The sequence below is a fragment of the Pyrus communis genome, chromosome 5, assembly GCF_041283825.1.
Source record: "Pyrus communis isolate YQ-2024b chromosome 5, ASM4128382v1, whole genome shotgun sequence".
NCBI lineage: Eukaryota > Viridiplantae > Streptophyta > Magnoliopsida > Rosales > Rosaceae > Pyrus > Pyrus communis.
In genome coordinates this window covers 33,348,641-33,365,716 of record NC_142569.1, presented here as the reverse complement: position 1 = coordinate 33,365,716, position 17,076 = coordinate 33,348,641, and the positions used below count along the sequence as shown (strand labels likewise).

The 17,076-nt window shown below is 37.0% G+C and overlaps 2 protein-coding genes and 1 pseudogene across 2 annotated transcripts; 1 reads left to right on the top strand and 2 right to left on the bottom strand.

The window, feature by feature from the left end:
* Window positions 1-466: 466 nt before the first annotated feature.
* LOC137723119 (vacuolar iron transporter homolog 4 pseudogene) lies at window positions 467-1,450 on the top strand (annotated as a pseudogene).
* Window positions 1,451-3,455: 2,005 nt separating this feature from the next.
* LOC137724391 (uncharacterized) lies at window positions 3,456-12,469 on the bottom strand. Its single transcript, XM_068463137.2, has 12 exons — window positions 12,175-12,469; window positions 9,154-11,916; window positions 8,955-9,062; window positions 8,764-8,864; window positions 8,563-8,653; window positions 8,363-8,473; window positions 8,134-8,199; window positions 6,620-6,679; window positions 5,975-6,532; window positions 5,209-5,328; window positions 4,174-4,293; window positions 3,456-4,091 (listed from the first exon to the last, which is right to left on the bottom strand). Exons 2-12 carry the CDS (start codon window positions 11,857-11,859, stop codon window positions 4,026-4,028), a joined length of 4,107 nt encoding a protein of 1,368 aa, XP_068319238.2. The 5' UTR covers window positions 11,860-11,916; window positions 12,175-12,469; the 3' UTR covers window positions 3,456-4,025.
* Window positions 12,470-13,799: 1,330 nt separating this feature from the next.
* Window positions 13,800-16,550, bottom strand: LOC137724360 (cytochrome b-c1 complex subunit 6-1, mitochondrial). Its single transcript, XM_068463110.2, has 5 exons — window positions 16,398-16,550; window positions 16,249-16,280; window positions 15,571-15,655; window positions 14,088-14,177; window positions 13,800-14,007 (listed from the first exon to the last, which is right to left on the bottom strand). Coding segments are annotated over exons 2-5 (210 nt in total). The 5' UTR covers window positions 16,251-16,280; window positions 16,398-16,550; the 3' UTR covers window positions 13,800-13,974.
* Window positions 16,551-17,076: the final 526 nt, after the last annotated feature.

The following is a 17,076-nucleotide window of genomic DNA, read 5'->3' as shown; positions in this document are numbered from 1 at the left end:
TTAGAGGCAAAGTCGGTCGAGATCAAGCTTCAAGAACATGCATGCATGCATGCGGTGCAAGTAATCCCGATTTTATTTGCTTTCAATAGTTTGAAATCAGCCATATTGTCAAAAATTTAAGCATCATAACTCGTATTACAAAACAAGGAAATTTAGAGATATATATGTATCCCATCTGCTTTTAAATTATATTTTCTTTCGGAAAGAGTTTGTTTCCCGCCCTATTTTTTGGTGAAATTAGTCAAATTATAAACTCATCTTCTTATATTAATATTTTTTTCCTAAATCTGAAGTATTCATCTTCTTCTATTTAAATTAAAATGAAGCAAAGAAAATGTTTATAGTGGTATCTTATATAACGAAAGCAATAGCACTAGGTAAACACACTTTGCTTTTTTCAATTCTTTTTTCAATTAGTGTACCCACCTTTGCCTCCATGATTGAACTTCTCCCTCCATAAATACCCTTGTTGAGAGCGTGCATGTGTCCTCCACACTTCTCCAATATCTCTCTACTCTCTTCCTCAGTCCACAACACACCCATAAACCCTAATTCCTCATTATCCGCTTCTCCCGTTAATTTTTGCATGGCGCCAAACAGCCAATCACCCCTAAGTGCAGGCAAGTGTGCCATCCCAATGACCACAAACGACCTCGAGCACCAAACAACCCTAGACCAAAAGGAGTTTGACTACTCCAAACGTTCCCAATGGCTCCGCGCCGCCGTCCTAGGTGCCAACGATGGATTAATCTCAACTGCGTCGTTAATGATGGGAGTTGGAGCTGTGAAACAAGACTTTAAGGCCATGATACTAACCGGATTCGCCGGACTAGTCGCTGGGGCATGTAGCATGGCCATTGGAGAGTTTGTCTCCGTGTACTCCCAGCTGGACATAGAGGTGGCTCAAATGAAAAGGGACGATCAGAAAAAGAAAAAGAACCAAGAAGTACACGTGGTAGAAGATGATGGTGGCGATGGAGATGATGAGGAGGGTCTGCCCAACCCTTTACAAGCAGCAGCTGCATCAGCACTGGCGTTTTCAGTGGGAGCAATGGTCCCATTGCTAGCAGCGTCGTTTATAAGGCGGTATAAGGTGAGGTTAGGAGTTGTGGCCGCGGCTGTGAGCTTGGCTTTGGTGGTGTTTGGGTGGTTGGGGGCTAAGTTGGGGAAGGCACCAGTTATGAGATCAGTGATGAGGGTTTTGGTTGGAGGTTGGATGGCCATGGCTATTACCTTTGGGTTAACCAAGTTGATTGGCTCAAGTGGGCTATGAGACCCTTTGATCTGACGCCCATTAATATTGTCCTACAAGATTTTTCGTTAATTTTTTTTTTTTGGTTCTTATTTTATTTTATTTTTCCCTGTTGGATTTTGTGTAATGAAAGATAAGATGTTCGTCGGGAGTGAGATGTAACTTCTTAAAGAAATGAAACGCATATTTGTAGTATGAGGAGAGATTTTTCAATGTGATCGGAACACAAGGTGGTACACCACATGTTATTATACAAATTGTGAGATATGTGTGTTAAAAACTTAATAACTTAAAAAATACAATTTCCCACCACTTAAATTAAAAACACGTGAAGTACCACCCGTGTTCCAGTAATAATAAAAAATTTATTGTAGTATGAGATGTAATTTCGTACACTTCACTCCTCATGCATCTATCTTTTTATTTCCCTTAATTTCTTTTTAAGTTATTCAATTTAAAAATAAAAATATTAAAATGTGCATAAAGAGAAAAAATGGTATGAATAAATCACTTCTTTATGTTGGTTGTTTGAATGATGAATTGATTGATTAATTTAAGTAAGAAATCACAGAGTTCTCAAGGAGGAAGAAGAATGGAATACATTGCTCCGACAGTTTCATTGACTAAAATCGATTACAAACACTCTTTAAGTGTGAAAAACAGATCCGAGAAGCAAGGAAAACAAAGATGACCCATCGGAGTTTCACACGCTCTACACGAGTCAAGAATTCTAAGCTTCCTCGCATGGACTGCACATGTTTACTCAACCATGCACAGCTGCCATAGTGCTATGCACTCTTGAGATGTTATAATCCTAGCCGTCTATTACACCATAGAACTATAATTCTAAGAACTTAAACAGAAACTGAAGAACAAAGCTTAACAATATTTTTTTATATAGAACAAAGCTTAACAATATTAGTAGCGATTGATAGGTCCCCAAAAGAGACCAAAAAAAAAAATATTTGTAATCGCAGGTGTACAGATGTTAAGATAGTATACAAAATAAACACATAATATATATCATTCCAAAGAAGTTGATATAATTCTTACCGTTAGACTTAAGTTCAACTACAACTCTATATTAGCTAAACAAAACATTACCCTTACATCGTACATGAATCCTAGAGCATGGATGGCATCTACCTCTAAGTAACAATTCATGGTATCAATTTGCAAGGAGCTTAATTAAACTCATTAAGATGGTAGCCAATCACACTAGATAATTAGCTAGATAGAATCAATCGTTAAATATAAGAAGAAATTTAAGTTGAAATCTCTCTCCATGTTGCCACATCAACAGCCACACCATGTGATTTATCCATTATGTTTGGAAATGATTTTGGGATGGATCAAATTGGAAACAAAGCCTTTTAATTTTATTCCAAAATTTCAAAATCGAATCATATCAGAATTTTCAATTTCAAAATTTTCGAAATCAGAATAATCTTGAAATTTTTGAAATTCATCTATTTACAAGATTTTAGTATTCTCGAACTTTTCCGTACATACAATTTATTTTATTTTTTAATATTTGGGATAAACCTACGTATAAATTCAATTATTTTTATGATATAATTAACATAAAAATAATGAATAAAAGGTATTCAAAACTAACAATAAACTACAAAACTTTCCAATAAATAATTTTGGCAAATAACTATAATAAAGCTAGAATATTTCAGAAAACAAACTAGCAGAATACATTCTGAACACTGCAAAGACGTCTTGAAATGTCTAAATGCACGACATTTCAATTTTTTGAAAATATTCAGATTTAAAAGAAAAAAATAAAATAAAATAAAAAGGTTCGAATGTATAAATTCATAAGATGTTAACGTCAAACTGAGAAACACCGTATCAATTTGCACCCCTAATTATGTTTTTAACCAACACATACTACACTCTCTAGTATTCCAAGTATGGAAGGAAAGCGTTCAAGGAAGCACCGAGGGTTAAAACACTAGAACAAAATTGTATTATTCCAGAGTCAAGAAATGCTAAGACTCTCCATGTACTTTCCGTCGCCTCGTGTTTCCCGTGACAACATTATAGAACATAGTGCAAAATGATGAGGTGACAGAAAGCACATGTAGAGTCCCCCTTGAGAGAGTTTTCTTGGCATTTCTCTTCCAAAGTAGAGTCATTCGCGTACAGAGGCAAAAGCGTTGAGGTCCTCAGGATCGAACCATCGAGAAATCAATGAGGGCACCAAGAGAGTAATTTCTATTTGACGTTTCCTTGTATTATACCGTTAGCAAAACAACGATAACATACATACGTGCCTACAACCTTACAGCTTTATTGTCGAATTCAGATCATTCCTGTCGGGTTATCCAAGAGGACTGAACAAAACTGTTTCGGCATGACAAATCAACCGCTACTCATCCAAAGCAGCGGTCGCGTGAGGCCGAAACATATTTTCTTCCATCAATATCAACTTGGATCAACTTGCCACGGCATAGGGTGGTATCATAAACTCTAGAGAAACTAAAGTTCGAAGTGGCAAAAGAAAGTATCGACGCTACATGGACAAAAAATGCAATGCGGACTCTTGGAAAAATGACCTCATGGAAATGCTAACCGGAACTTCTTCTCCCCCTTCACATATGATTGCCTTGAATTTAAGTGCCCAAAGGTATTTGTGCCACTTACGATCAAAAATAGATCCGCAACGAACCTTGGTATCCTTTCTGATTGCAGCTGAAGTCAGTAAAGCCTCCGAGTGTCGTGCAAAAAAAGAATTTGCTCAGATATATAGCACTAGCTTTTCTCATGGAATCTCGAAAAGTTTCTTCAATTTCACAAGCAGCTTCCACTCGTCCATTGACAGTTCATCCTGCATGTTTAAATTACAGTTAATAATGATGGTTCACATTACATCGTCCAAAAGGTAAACTGTATGAGAAAATGAAACTTACTCGGTAATTCGCTTTAAGTACATCAATCGAATTCCTTGAGATTTGGCTGACAAGTTCATCGTCAATCTCAAAATGCCTACCAAACATCTTTTGCTGTTCTTCGGAATTTGACCCAATAATCTGCAAAAACACAAGAAGAAAGCTGCAATAAGCACAAGGACAATTAAGTGTAGAGGTTTCTTTTCACCATTACAAAGAATTAAGTTGGAGAGAGAGTAAGAGAAAAATCAGAAGAAACACAACAAACTCCAAATGATCAGCTACAAAACACAGGGAAAGCCAAGACCAACAGTATTAAGAAATGGTCAGCTAGAAAAGAGAGAGAAAAAAAACAAAAAAAACAAAAAACAAAAAGCAATCAAACAAACTAAAGGCAAGATCACAACCGCAATAACAAAGCCAATCCAGATGACAAAATTAGCACACAATCAGCTAGCCACAATCACCGAGGAAAACAATAGTAGGTAAGAACCAGATCACCGTCGGATTCAAATATCAATTAACAACGTAGGAATCAAACCTCAAAGGACATGAACCTCATAGGAGAGTTTTTACTGATGCCTACAAATTCTATCATCCTTTTCCTCCCAACACATATGGCTAAAAGGCAATGTTATTTCACAACTATAGACAATAGGCCGTGGAATAAAGTCAAATTACAAAGATTCTATTATACGACTCCTGAACCCTGTGAAAGAGTTCATATTACATAAAAAATGTGTGCGCAGTTCCTTAAAAATTTATAGTAAAATCCGTCAATAGCACTTACACTTGTAATGATAGCTAATATCAAACAGTGTTCAGCATTGCTTAGACATTTCTCATACAAAAAGTCATTGATCTAACAAAAACCCAAGTATCTACAACACACTAATCATAAATGATGGATATAAGCCATTTTGACAGGACAGATTTACCCACGACAAAAAAAAGCAGCAGAAACAAACATCCAAGGTTGCAGAAATGCAACACCGACTAGCAACACGTGTGGTGTGTCCGCACATATACATGTCAAGCGATATCATACATTCATACCTTAATGGCTAATTTCGACCCCTTCTTCGCCATATCAACAGGTTTGTGGTTATTTTCAATGGATGCAATGCGCCCAATAGAAATAAAATCCCTTTGAGGAATACAAATTGGAGTACCCACCTGCAAAGAGCATATAATAAAAATAATAAGAATTTTTAGCCAGTATACCTAATTTTCATGGGATTGTAGTTCAATCGGAGCTGAACTTAATTAACGAACATGTAATTGATACAATACAACACTTTGAAAGGTGTAGGAAAAAAAAATCAGACATAGCCGGAGTTGGACTCGTTCATATTAAACCAAAAACAGAACTAGCAAACATTTATTAGACACTATTCAAGAACTAGTATTCATATGATGAAGGTAAGGAAGATTAGAAAAACTGAGCAAGCTAACACTGCAAATCCTTTAAATCAATCTACCAGACTACCAGAGTTACATCTTTAGGCTTTAGCAGTTCCTAGGGAACCTTAGCAGGTTCCTGGGGAACACTTTGTCACAGTTTTTTCAAATAAACTGTTTCCACTGCCTACGTTATACATCCAACAACCCTACTAACTCCTTGAAAATTACAGAATCCTTCTACTTGCGGCAATATTCCATTTTAAGTCTCTTATCAGATATTTTAAATGTTAAGTATCCAAACAAAAGAATTAATAAAGAACTTTTAAGAGAAAATAAAAAAGAGAGACAAATTAAGATGGTAAACAATCATATCCCACTAAAGAGCTGGGTAAACCAAATGGAGTCCATATAATAATACCTTCAAAATGCCATCGAGAACGTCAACCCCCAAGATAATTGGATCCTTCTTGTTGAAAACACAGTTGGGCATAATCTTGAGCACGCAAGGAAAGACAGCTTCATCAGCAGATTCCTTCTTCTTTTCCTCCTTAATATTGTCAATATATGCCTTAAATTGATCGAACAAGTGATAGATGATATCAGCAATAAAAATCTTCACACCTAAATCGTCTGCCATTTCTCGGGCCTCTGGTGTAACTTTGACATCAAATGCCAAGATGGTGGCAAACTCCTTTTTCTTTTCAAGCATTACACTGGCCTTCATGACATCCTTTTTGTGTACAGGGCCTATGCTAATACCACTAACAGGAATGTTTACAGCTGGTGTTTTCAAAAACTCTAGCAATGCTTCCAAGGAACCTAGAGTAGATGCTTGTACGCAAACTCCCTCACCAGTCTTGTCAATTCTATTCAAAACTGACTTCATGTCTTCCATAGCTGTTTCCTTGATATCCTCCAAGTCATCATGAGGCCCTACCACATGTAGGGCAGTACCAGCAATAGCGTGTTCAAGACCCTGCGTAAAACAAACATCAAAGAAAATCTCACAACAGGAGTTCAGATAGGTAGAACTGGATTGGCCTTGATTTCAACATAAATTTACCTGTGCTGCAATTTTGATACCCTGTGCAGCCTTGATTTCACTATGATGCAGATACGCTCCCTGAAATAAAGATCCATAGAATCGTCATCTGATGCCAACATGGAATGTTGTTTATGGACAAAAAAAAAAGTGAACCTTAGATCCCACTGAATTGGATTTGCACAATGAAAAGAAATCAAATATTTGATAAACCAAATGTATTCAATAGTTATCAGAACTGGAATCCGAAATGAACCATTATCCAAACTACGTAGAATTCCTACAAACATCATTTTGTCCTAAACTAGTTTATCAAGAATAATTATCCGAAAATGGCACTGAACCCACCCTCCATATTTTTTAACCCCCATCAAGTTTTATAAGATATCAGTCTACTATTTGCATTGCCAAAATGCCCTCACCTCCTTTCTCACCCCCATCAAGTTTAAAAAAGATATTTATGAATCAGTCAGGTCCAATTCTGGACAGGCTGGACTTCCCTCCTGTAGCTATTACTTAATTCAGCCAAACATGCCTACTTTACTTCTGTAGCTATTACTTAATTCCATTTTTCTTTACATTACTTGTCTATAATAGAAAAGGAGCATTCAAACATCAGTTTCGGCTCTCTTCCACTCTTCTACAAAACTACCTGGTTCCATTAGCAGTCATATTAGCCTCAATATCTTTGTTTCCTTCCATTTTTTGTGTTATGTAATTTTACATATTTTATTTTCTCCCTTTAAAGTACTATTATGTACAGGTCCATTTGGGATAAACAATATTCAAATGTAGAGTGAAAATAGGAAATGTGGGGTGGGAATAGCGCCACTCTTCTCTAAAAGCTTTTTTTAAATTACAAAAAGAAAAATGAAAATGAAAAAGAAAACAAAAAAAAAAATAAAAAATCAAACAAGCATTGAGGAACAATGCAATGCTTGTAATCACACAGAAAAGTCCAAAGCAACGCAGCACTGCGGCACTTAAATCATAAGGAGCACTATCGTAGGCAAACAATTTAACCTGAACCTGAAACTAAGCATTGTTACTGTTTTTTGGAAATGCACCCAATGGCAATACCTAGGAACAGGACATTTTTAGAGGTGCATGCACCATGAAGCAGATCCATTGTGGGGTAGGAATCACTTTGGCATCTTGTGGGCTTCACTTTCCACCGAGTTTTTCACAGATATGTTGGCTGATGTTACATGAGATGTATTTGGATTCACCAGAATAGTTTGGCTGCTGTTTCTTTAGATGTCCAGGATTTACCTGTACCTCGTGTCTTACTTGTTCGCCTATATCAAATTTTGAACCTTCTATTTTATGATAATATCAATATTTTCCCTTTTTTGAACACATGATCAGCGAACCGCTAATATGTGCATGTAGCACTTTATGCTGTTCTACTTGCTCTTCAGTGGACTTTCACTGGGAGCAACAGATTTCATTCTCATACCAGAATCACTAAATAGCTAATTGTAAATGCATGACAAAAAGCAGAAAAAAGTTGAAAAGAAAAGAAAAAAACCTACCTTCACACGAAGTTCTTTCATTGGATGTGGAGTCAATAAAGATCGAATTGTAGCAACAATAGGTCCCTAAAAGAGACAAAAAATTGATATCAATAATAATAATTACGTGTAAAATACATCACATGTTACCTACAATCATTTGCCAGCAATTCTAAAGCAAATATTGAAAATAGTTTTATAATAGTCAGACTTTACAAAAATTGTCACAGAAAAGGTTTTAGATTCTTGCCTGCATGCCGCAAACCACTATTTGATCTCCTTCATGAAGCACACCATTAACCAATACAACATCAATTGTTGTCCCAAGGCCTTCCACAACCTTAACCTCCAAAACCGTACACTGGTTCACAAGAACAGCCCCCCATCAACTCACATATAAACAGTTAAGCACCTTTACATTACCGGAAACAAGGTGAAAATATATTAAACCTGGATTTCATTGCTGAAAGTGAGTTTCTCAACCATAGTTTTCTGCGTCCACTGAACCAATAGTAATAGCAAATCTGGTATTCCTTCACCACTGCAATATTCAAAACCCATATTTCAGGACATAGTGGAGAGCAAATTACTAAAAAAACCTCTGCAGTAGAGACTAAAAATTAAAAGATAAGGTTATTCCACAAGCCATACCTAATGGCACTTGTAGGAATAATACTGTAGGTTTCCCCCATTTCTTTATTCTTATAATACAATTCAGTATTTAAACCCTGCTCCTTGAATTGAGTGATAATCTGGCAAACCATACAAACAATTGAAATTTTAGAAACACCAAAGGTCAAACATATAAAGTGAACTAAAGACAAAGTTGCAGCACACAAGACCTGTACAAGCCTCATATTGAACTCATTTTGTACATCCTTAGATTGTTGCTTCATTGCTTTCACAATTGGTGCATTGCGGCAGGTTTTCCACCCGTAGAGTCTGTCCACCTAACAATTTGAATTCCAGAAAACAAAAATTAAACATTTATGAGCCGACAGTAGTAGAGATCTGGACAGTAGAATTGACCATAAACCTCACCTTATTTAGTGCAACAATAAATTCCGTATTCCTCATTTTCAAAAGGTTGAGTGACTCTATTGTCTGAGGCTCTAAGCCATGCATAATGTCAACAACCAATATAGCAATATCACATAAACCTGAGCCCCGTGACCGTAAATTAGTGAATGACTCATGCCCGGGGGTATCAATGACCAACAGACCAGGGACCTTCAGCTTCGCATCAGCTTTCAGTTCTTTAGTCCTCTCACGAATGTTCTCAGCAGGAAAATATGTTGCTCCAATCTGCTGAGTAATACCTCCAGCCTCACCTTCCTGAACATTTGTGCCTCTGATACAATCCAGCAGCTTAGTTTTACCAGTATCAACATGGCCCATAATGCAACAAATAGGTGAACGAAGGTTATCTCCACTCTCCTTGGGGTCAGCATTAGAAGTTGGCGCTTCTTTTTTAACAGTAACACTTTTCTTCTTACTTTTGTCAACGTCATTATCAGGTTGTTTTTTCTTATCCTCACCATCCTGAGATTTTATTGGTTGAGAAGGAACGGTTTTCTGAGCAGAAACTGATGGCTTGGCACCTGAACTCTTTATGTCTTTTTTTGCAACAGGTTCAGGCTCAGAGTCAATCTCTTCATCAGAAAATCCACGTTTAACAGAAAGGTTAACATCATCAAAGCTCTTAACATCCCAAGGATCATCATCGTCATCTTCTTCTTCTTCTTCTTCTTCCACTCCATTCTCTTTAACAGATTCAGCAACTTCAGATTGATCCTCCAGATCCAGTGACTCTACATCTTCAACCTTGTCAAATTCCCCAGACTCTGGCTCGGGGATAGTGTCCTGCTGGTCTCCCTCTTCTAGGTTTTCCACTGGCTTCGCAGAAGCTGCACCATTTGCATGAATGGGTGCTGCTTTTGTCTTCTTTTTCTGATACATAGGCCGTTTAGCCTTTTTCTCATTGTCTGTGGTAGGGAGAGGCAAACCCCCAGCATTAGCAAGTATCTGGTTTCTCATTGCCTCCCGCCTGCGTTGTTCTTCTTTTTGCTTCGCAGTTAAAATCTTGCCTTCCTGTCTCTTCCTTTGTAGCTTCTCCTTTTCCCTTTCCTTTTTCAGAATCCTGGCCGCCTCCTTTTCCCTCTCAAGTTCTTCCTGCTTACGCCGCTCCTCTTCTTCTTTCCTCTGTTTCTCCTCTGCTTCCCTTTTCAATCTCTCTTCTAGTTCCTGTCGCCTAGCAAGAGCCTCTTGCATCTCCCTCACATGTTTTGGAAGTTTCTTATCTGCTACTTTACCTTTCACTTCCTTCTTCTTGGGGTCTGTGGGTTCAATTTGGGTTTCTTCTTGTTTATCATCCTTAGTAACCACGGGAGCAGTAGCAGTCCCCGCTGCCACTGCTGCCTTTTTCTCCTTTTCCTTCTCCTTCTTCTTTCTCTTCTTCTTTGCGGCAGCAGACTCCACAGTCTCTTGTTCACCTTCCTTTTCACCAGAAGCATCAACCGGGGCAACCGGATCAGGTTGAACCTCAACTTTCTCCTCTTTCATAGTAGCCTCAGCTGGGGTCAATGTTGTAGGACCCTCACCTAGCTCAGCAAGAATTTTATCCAAGTCATCTTCTTCTTGAGCAGTCCGTCCACTCTTCTTCTTTTTTTTCTTACTTTTTGAAGTTTCTGGAACCTCTTTACTCTTGTTAGTTTTAGAATCATCAGCTTCGCTTTTATTAGTTTCGATACTTGGTTGTTCCGGTTCAATTACATCTGTATCTTCACTCAATGCAGTAAAAACATCATTACCTTTCTTTTTGGAAGACTTCTTTTTACCTGTGAATGCAATCACAGATTCATCTTCATCACCAACTCTAGTTGGTTCGGATACTGAAGTATCTTCATCATCCCCCTCATCAAGCAGGGCTGAGCTAAAAGAATTACCACCGCTCTTCTTTGAACCCTTTGATGACTTCTTTTTCTTACCAGAGAATGTAATCTGAAGAACTTCATCGTCCTCATCTTTCTTTTCATCCTTATCCTCATCTGCATCATCGAGAACATCAAAGCTAGCTGCTGCAAACACACTCCCGCCCTTCTTTCCACCCTTGGATGGCTTCTTCTTCCCCGTAAAAGAAATTACAGGCTCATCTTCATTCTCACTATCGTCATATTCTTCACTCTTACCCACAGAACCATCAACAACCTCAACATCACTATCGCCTTCATCACCAATCGCATCAAAAGGGGACCCAGTAAACAAACTATCACCAGTTTTCTTTGACGATTTCGAAGCCTTCTTCTTGCCAGAAAAACTCACCACTGGAGCATCCTCCTCATCATTACCGGTTAACCCAGATTTCTCATCATCAACACCGTCTTCTTCATCTCCAAGCAGCCCAAAACTCGAAGCGCTGACCACACTATTCCCACCACTCTTCTTCGACTTTCCCTTCTTCTTTCCAGTGAAAGCAACTTGGGGAACCTCATCTTCGCCCTCGTCCCCCTTTCCCACATCGTCGAGGTCGTCCTCATCCCTGCCCTTCTTTGAAGCTTTTGAATTACCCTTTTTGCCCTTCTTTCCAGTGACAGCAACTTTCTCTTCCTGCACCTGAGACTCCTCAGACAGCTCAGTTCCAATAGAATACTCATCGTCTTCGATTACCACAGCCTTCTTCTTCGACTTTGCACCCGCAGCAGGTTGCGGGTTCTCATCGTCACGAGCAGTCGGCTTCTTCCGACCCATCAAGGTTTCGACAAATTATAATCTGTTTCAACAATTATCGAAGCCCCTTCCAAAATCCTAATCGCAAAACCAAGAATCACAATCAATACAGATTATACAAACACACATCACACACATATGTATATATACACACACAAACATACATATTTAGCTATTGTATGTTTCGAAATCTAAAGAAATAGATCCAGATTTTACAACCATAAAGCAGTACCGCAAGAATTTGATCCTAAACCAACACGAAACAAAATATACACACGCATATATGTGTGTGTGTGTGTAGAGAGAGAGAGAGAGAGAGAGAGAGAGAGAGCTTACTAGGGGCGGCGTAGAGAGAGTAGAAGCAACAGAATCGACGGATTGCGGAGGAAAACGATCGGGTTCGAATGGATTACAATCGAGAGACAGAGAGACAGAGAGACGGAGAGTTTCCGGGGGAGGGAGAGAGAGACCGAGAAAAATAAGCGTATTTGTCTCTTAAAAGCTTCTAGGGTTGAGTACGGGTAGTCTGCCTTCTGGGTTTCTAAGAAAATTGGAAAAGGTGCTGTGGTGGGCTTTTTTTTTAATTTTCCACCACTTTGGGCATCCGTCCGAAAACTTTCAAGAAAATACTGAATTCGGCTTTTAGCTTTTTATATTTAAACCTACTCGACTTTAGAGTAAAAACTCAAATTTTAAGTTTTAAACTTGTTCCAACGCAAATAGGATTTTAGTTCAAAACTCATTTTTGGCCAAATTTAGGCTAAGATTTCCTCTGAGTTAGTAGGACTGGCCCACTGTATATGTATATTTTTTTTAGTTTTATATTTATAAATTTATTGAATCAAATGGTTATAATCAAGTCCAATAGTTAAAAAAGATCTAATGATCCAAATTTAAATCAAACGGCTAAAGTAAGTAAATAACAAATCTATTATGTGTTTTATATTTTTTTTCCTAGTGTCCCACGAGTTTCATGGCGTCCGTTTTTGTAATTTTTCAATATTTATCAGAATCTTAATATTTTTAGATTAAAATGTTTATAAAATTAAATTATAGTCTACATAATTTTTTTTTTAAAAAGGTTACTTTAAGGGGAAAAATTATCTTAAAATTATTATTTAATAATCTCATACTACAAATTTAACCTAAAAAGGTTGAAAGAAAAAAAATTGAATTAAACTTAAATTTTTTGGACTAAAATTTTAGATTTTAATTAAAGGTTGGAATTGGTCTTACAAAACTATATTTTATTTAATCTGTAAAACGAAAAATACAAAAAAAATAAAAGGTTCAAACTCGGACATGAATGTTTTTTTTTATCGGAAAAAACATATTATTAAAACTCGAACATGATAAAAACATTCAACCATCGCACACCTTCATCCCTTTCCTCTCCCCATGCCTGCCCGCTGCCCAGATCCTTCAACTCATCCACCAAGCATAAGTCATATGTTTATCAAGAAAGAAAAAGCCATCGATTGATCATTCCAACACGCCAAGAAGAATTATTATCAGTCACCACGTAAACCCTGCACTACTGTCGACACCAAAGAGTTCCGGTGCCGCCATGGCCGTGAAAAGCAACCCATGTATTCCTATTGTTTGTACAATACACTCGGTTGCACTTAAGTTTCTCTCCATTCCAAGGCAGCACTCGGCATTTTGTTCGAAAAAGGAAGCTGAATGTATAGGGGACGAAGCAAATATTGCAAGGACATACATCACATATTGCAAGGACATACAAAACTTTCAACCTCGGCTGTCAAAATATTGCAGACATACATCACAGATTGCGCACAAAGATAAACCGTGTTATAGCATCATCCGCCCACGCACGACTGATACTGCTTCTCCCATCAATCAATAATTGTCGATAGCAGGATGACAAGAGGTCCGTGCTATTAAACTTAGACTAGCAAAATTCACCTTATTAGCTATATGAAATCCAAAAACAGCATGCCTTATTAACCAACTCACAAAATCCTCTTTTTATTCTATTTCAAGACCTCTCGACAAGATTTGAATAATGTTGCTGGAAACAAAAACTGGCAAACATCATGGCGCGGTTTAAAAATTCATGTCCAATGTAAAAGAGTAACAATTAAGGGATGGGGAGACCGTAGAACTCTGACTCCGTTACTTGAGCTTTTGAAATAACTTTGGCGCAACCTGCATTGCAGAAGGCAACGATCATCATCTGAGCGAGAACAAAATTTTCCTACAGTATAATGAAATGAAATGAGACTTACACATTTGTCAACACAAGATATGTAGTCAAAGTACTGCCCTGTGCAATGCTTGTTTCCAGTGTCATCACCTTCAACCCTCTTAACACATGCCTACAACAAATAAAAAGGTTCAAATAATTTCAGTACAATTACCAAATTTTAGTCCATTCAAATCAATACGTGAAAACCCCCTACCTGCTGAAGTATATCAAAACGAAGACCTCCAATTATCATGGCATTCCATTTCCTTTTTAATTTTTGAAGAAGGAAACACAAATGGAAGAAAAAGTTCAACAACTTAATCTTGTCACTCAAAATTATTGACAACACAGAGTAGAAAGCACTTAATGATGGAAGGAGGGAAAAGGGTGAATAACGGGTAGACATCAAAGCGTTAGGCAGACATTTTTATCCACATAATTTCTAAGGTTGAGCAATAACTGATGCTAGATAGTTAAAGTTGCTAGAAATTTTCCAATGCTAGCAGCCATTCTGCTGATTATAAATCCACACCTTCACTGCATAACTGTGGCAAGAAGTCTGCAATGTTCATGGAGCTACATACAGCGCAATAAGTTCCAAAATTGTAAAATTCAATTTCCACAGTAAATCCAAAAGTCAACAGGTTCAAGTGATATAGATTTTGATTGGGGCTTCACCGTCCAGTAAGACTTAATCCCTTGAGTAAAGTTCAAATTATAAAAACATCCATAACCCACACCCCTTCAGGAATAACAAAAATCCTTCAGTAAGTATATGTTCTATACTTTTTCCCTTTTCTCACACAAACTTATCCGAAATTGAAACAGTTTTGCAGTCCCTTCCAGGACAGGCTTACTCATTAGTGGATGAGAAGAGATAGCAGCTTATGAAGATCCTCAGTGTACGTACGTTGTAAAGTGAATTCTCTATCTTTTATTTTTATTTCTAAAAGAAATATCCTTTCATTGAAGATAAATTTCAATCTCTATTGCATACAATATATCTAGCTTGTCTCCCTCTTTTTGCAATTCAAACATCATCTCGCAATAAACCCCAATTAAAACATGTTAAAAGAGCTTGCTTAATCACTTATTTACAACAATTCCAATCTTGATCATCCGATAGCCTTCTTTCATGCTATAACCTTTGCACAACTACTCTTTATAATGTTAGCCTGATATACATGTAACAACTTACAATTACTAACTTTAAATTTGATATTTATATATCATCTCCAAATTGCTTCCACAAATGGAAAAACTTAGAACACTTACGCATTTTTAACTTATCAGACCACATGCAAACACATATTTGAAGCCTTTCTTGTTTGTAATCCCCATCGGTAAAGAGAAAAAAGCCCGTACAGGTAAATATGACTATCTTGGGAAGCAAAATGAGGAATCTAAAAGTAAGCTAGTAATTTTAATAAATAATCAGATCCAACTTCAATTTCATACGAAAGCCAATTCCTGGTGCTAGAAGTTGCAACACACAGATTTTTTGAATAACACCAGTAAATTACCTGATATTCAATCAGAGGCTTCACACATTTAGGCTGGCAAGACTCCTCAAGATACTTCTTTTGATCAACAAGTTCATCATCCGCCCTTATAGAGTAAACAAAAAGAGATAAATTAATATAATTGTTTAAAGTTTACACGACGACAGATAACCTTTACCAACACATACTTGTTCCGACCAACAAAAATAACAAACACATTCTTGCAACTACAACAATGCCTGAGCAAATATTGTTAATGAACGTTACATATGAAATGGACAAGTAAACAACCATTCTACAACTACAAACCATAGTCATTTACTAAACAAACGGGTATTTATTTTGTAACACAGATTCCTTTTGAACAGGTATCCCTTTTCCATGACGTATCGTATTCTAGTTTTTAGAGATTTTACGTATCACCGTGTCATGTCGTACCGTATATCCATGCTTTATAGGTGCCAACCAACCCACAATACACAATCTGACCATTGAATACCTCATCAAAAGAAAGCATACAGAAATCAAGTATCCGATATTATTAATTATTACTAATTAAAATGACCAAGGAATCCCTTTGGGTTTGTGATTTCTTAATCACAGTACAAAAATCTTCCATTTTATTTTTATAAATTTTTAAAATTTGCAAATCTGACATTTATGGGATATCAAAATTATTAAAAACCCAGAAATACTCACATTGAGAAGAACCGAAAGAGCTCTCAGATTTCCTGCACAAAAACAATCAAACAAAATAAATTAATTAAATTTACAAAAAACAATAACCAATGAAATTAGTTGTGTTTTACAAATTTAATTAATTAGGGGCCGCGAAGAAGAAATTATACCTTGTGATTCGAGGAGAAAGGTCGGCTCCGGAGTTGTGCAATGGCTGTAATTCACAACAGAAGAGAGAGAAACAAACAACCGAGAGATGAAATGGAAGTTGAAATTTGGAATTTGCGAACCACACTACCTGAGATTGTGGGGAGCTGTTGAATGGGTCTCTAAAGACTTGTCAACTATTTAAACTTGGCCCACTCTACCCTTCTTATTTTTGGGCTTGGGCCTACCGCTGATTTTAATACAGCACAACGGGTGTTCGTTATAATAATTTAGTTACAAATTTACAATTCACAAGAATTAAACTTCAGGATTCTATTATTCACGAGAGTTAAACTTGTCCTCTTACATACAACTACAAGTAATGAAAAATATTATTAGACCGTAGTGAGCTGAAGATCTATAGATGCTTCGATTAAAAAATACAATTATGAGAAAAGAGGTTCAAGGAAAAAGGGTTAGAGGAAGAACTAGGAAGACTTGAAAAGAAAAGAAAAAAAAAAAAAAACTTTACGAAAATACATAGAGTATTTGAAGCTAACATAAGACTTGGTGCAAAATTGAGCGTATTGACGTTCTAGGATTCATGAAACCGAACTCAGTTAAGGAATAAAATTTTGTTGTAGTTGCGTAGTACCAAGTGATCAACTGCTAATTTTAGTTCTTTTAAATTTTTTTCTTTCA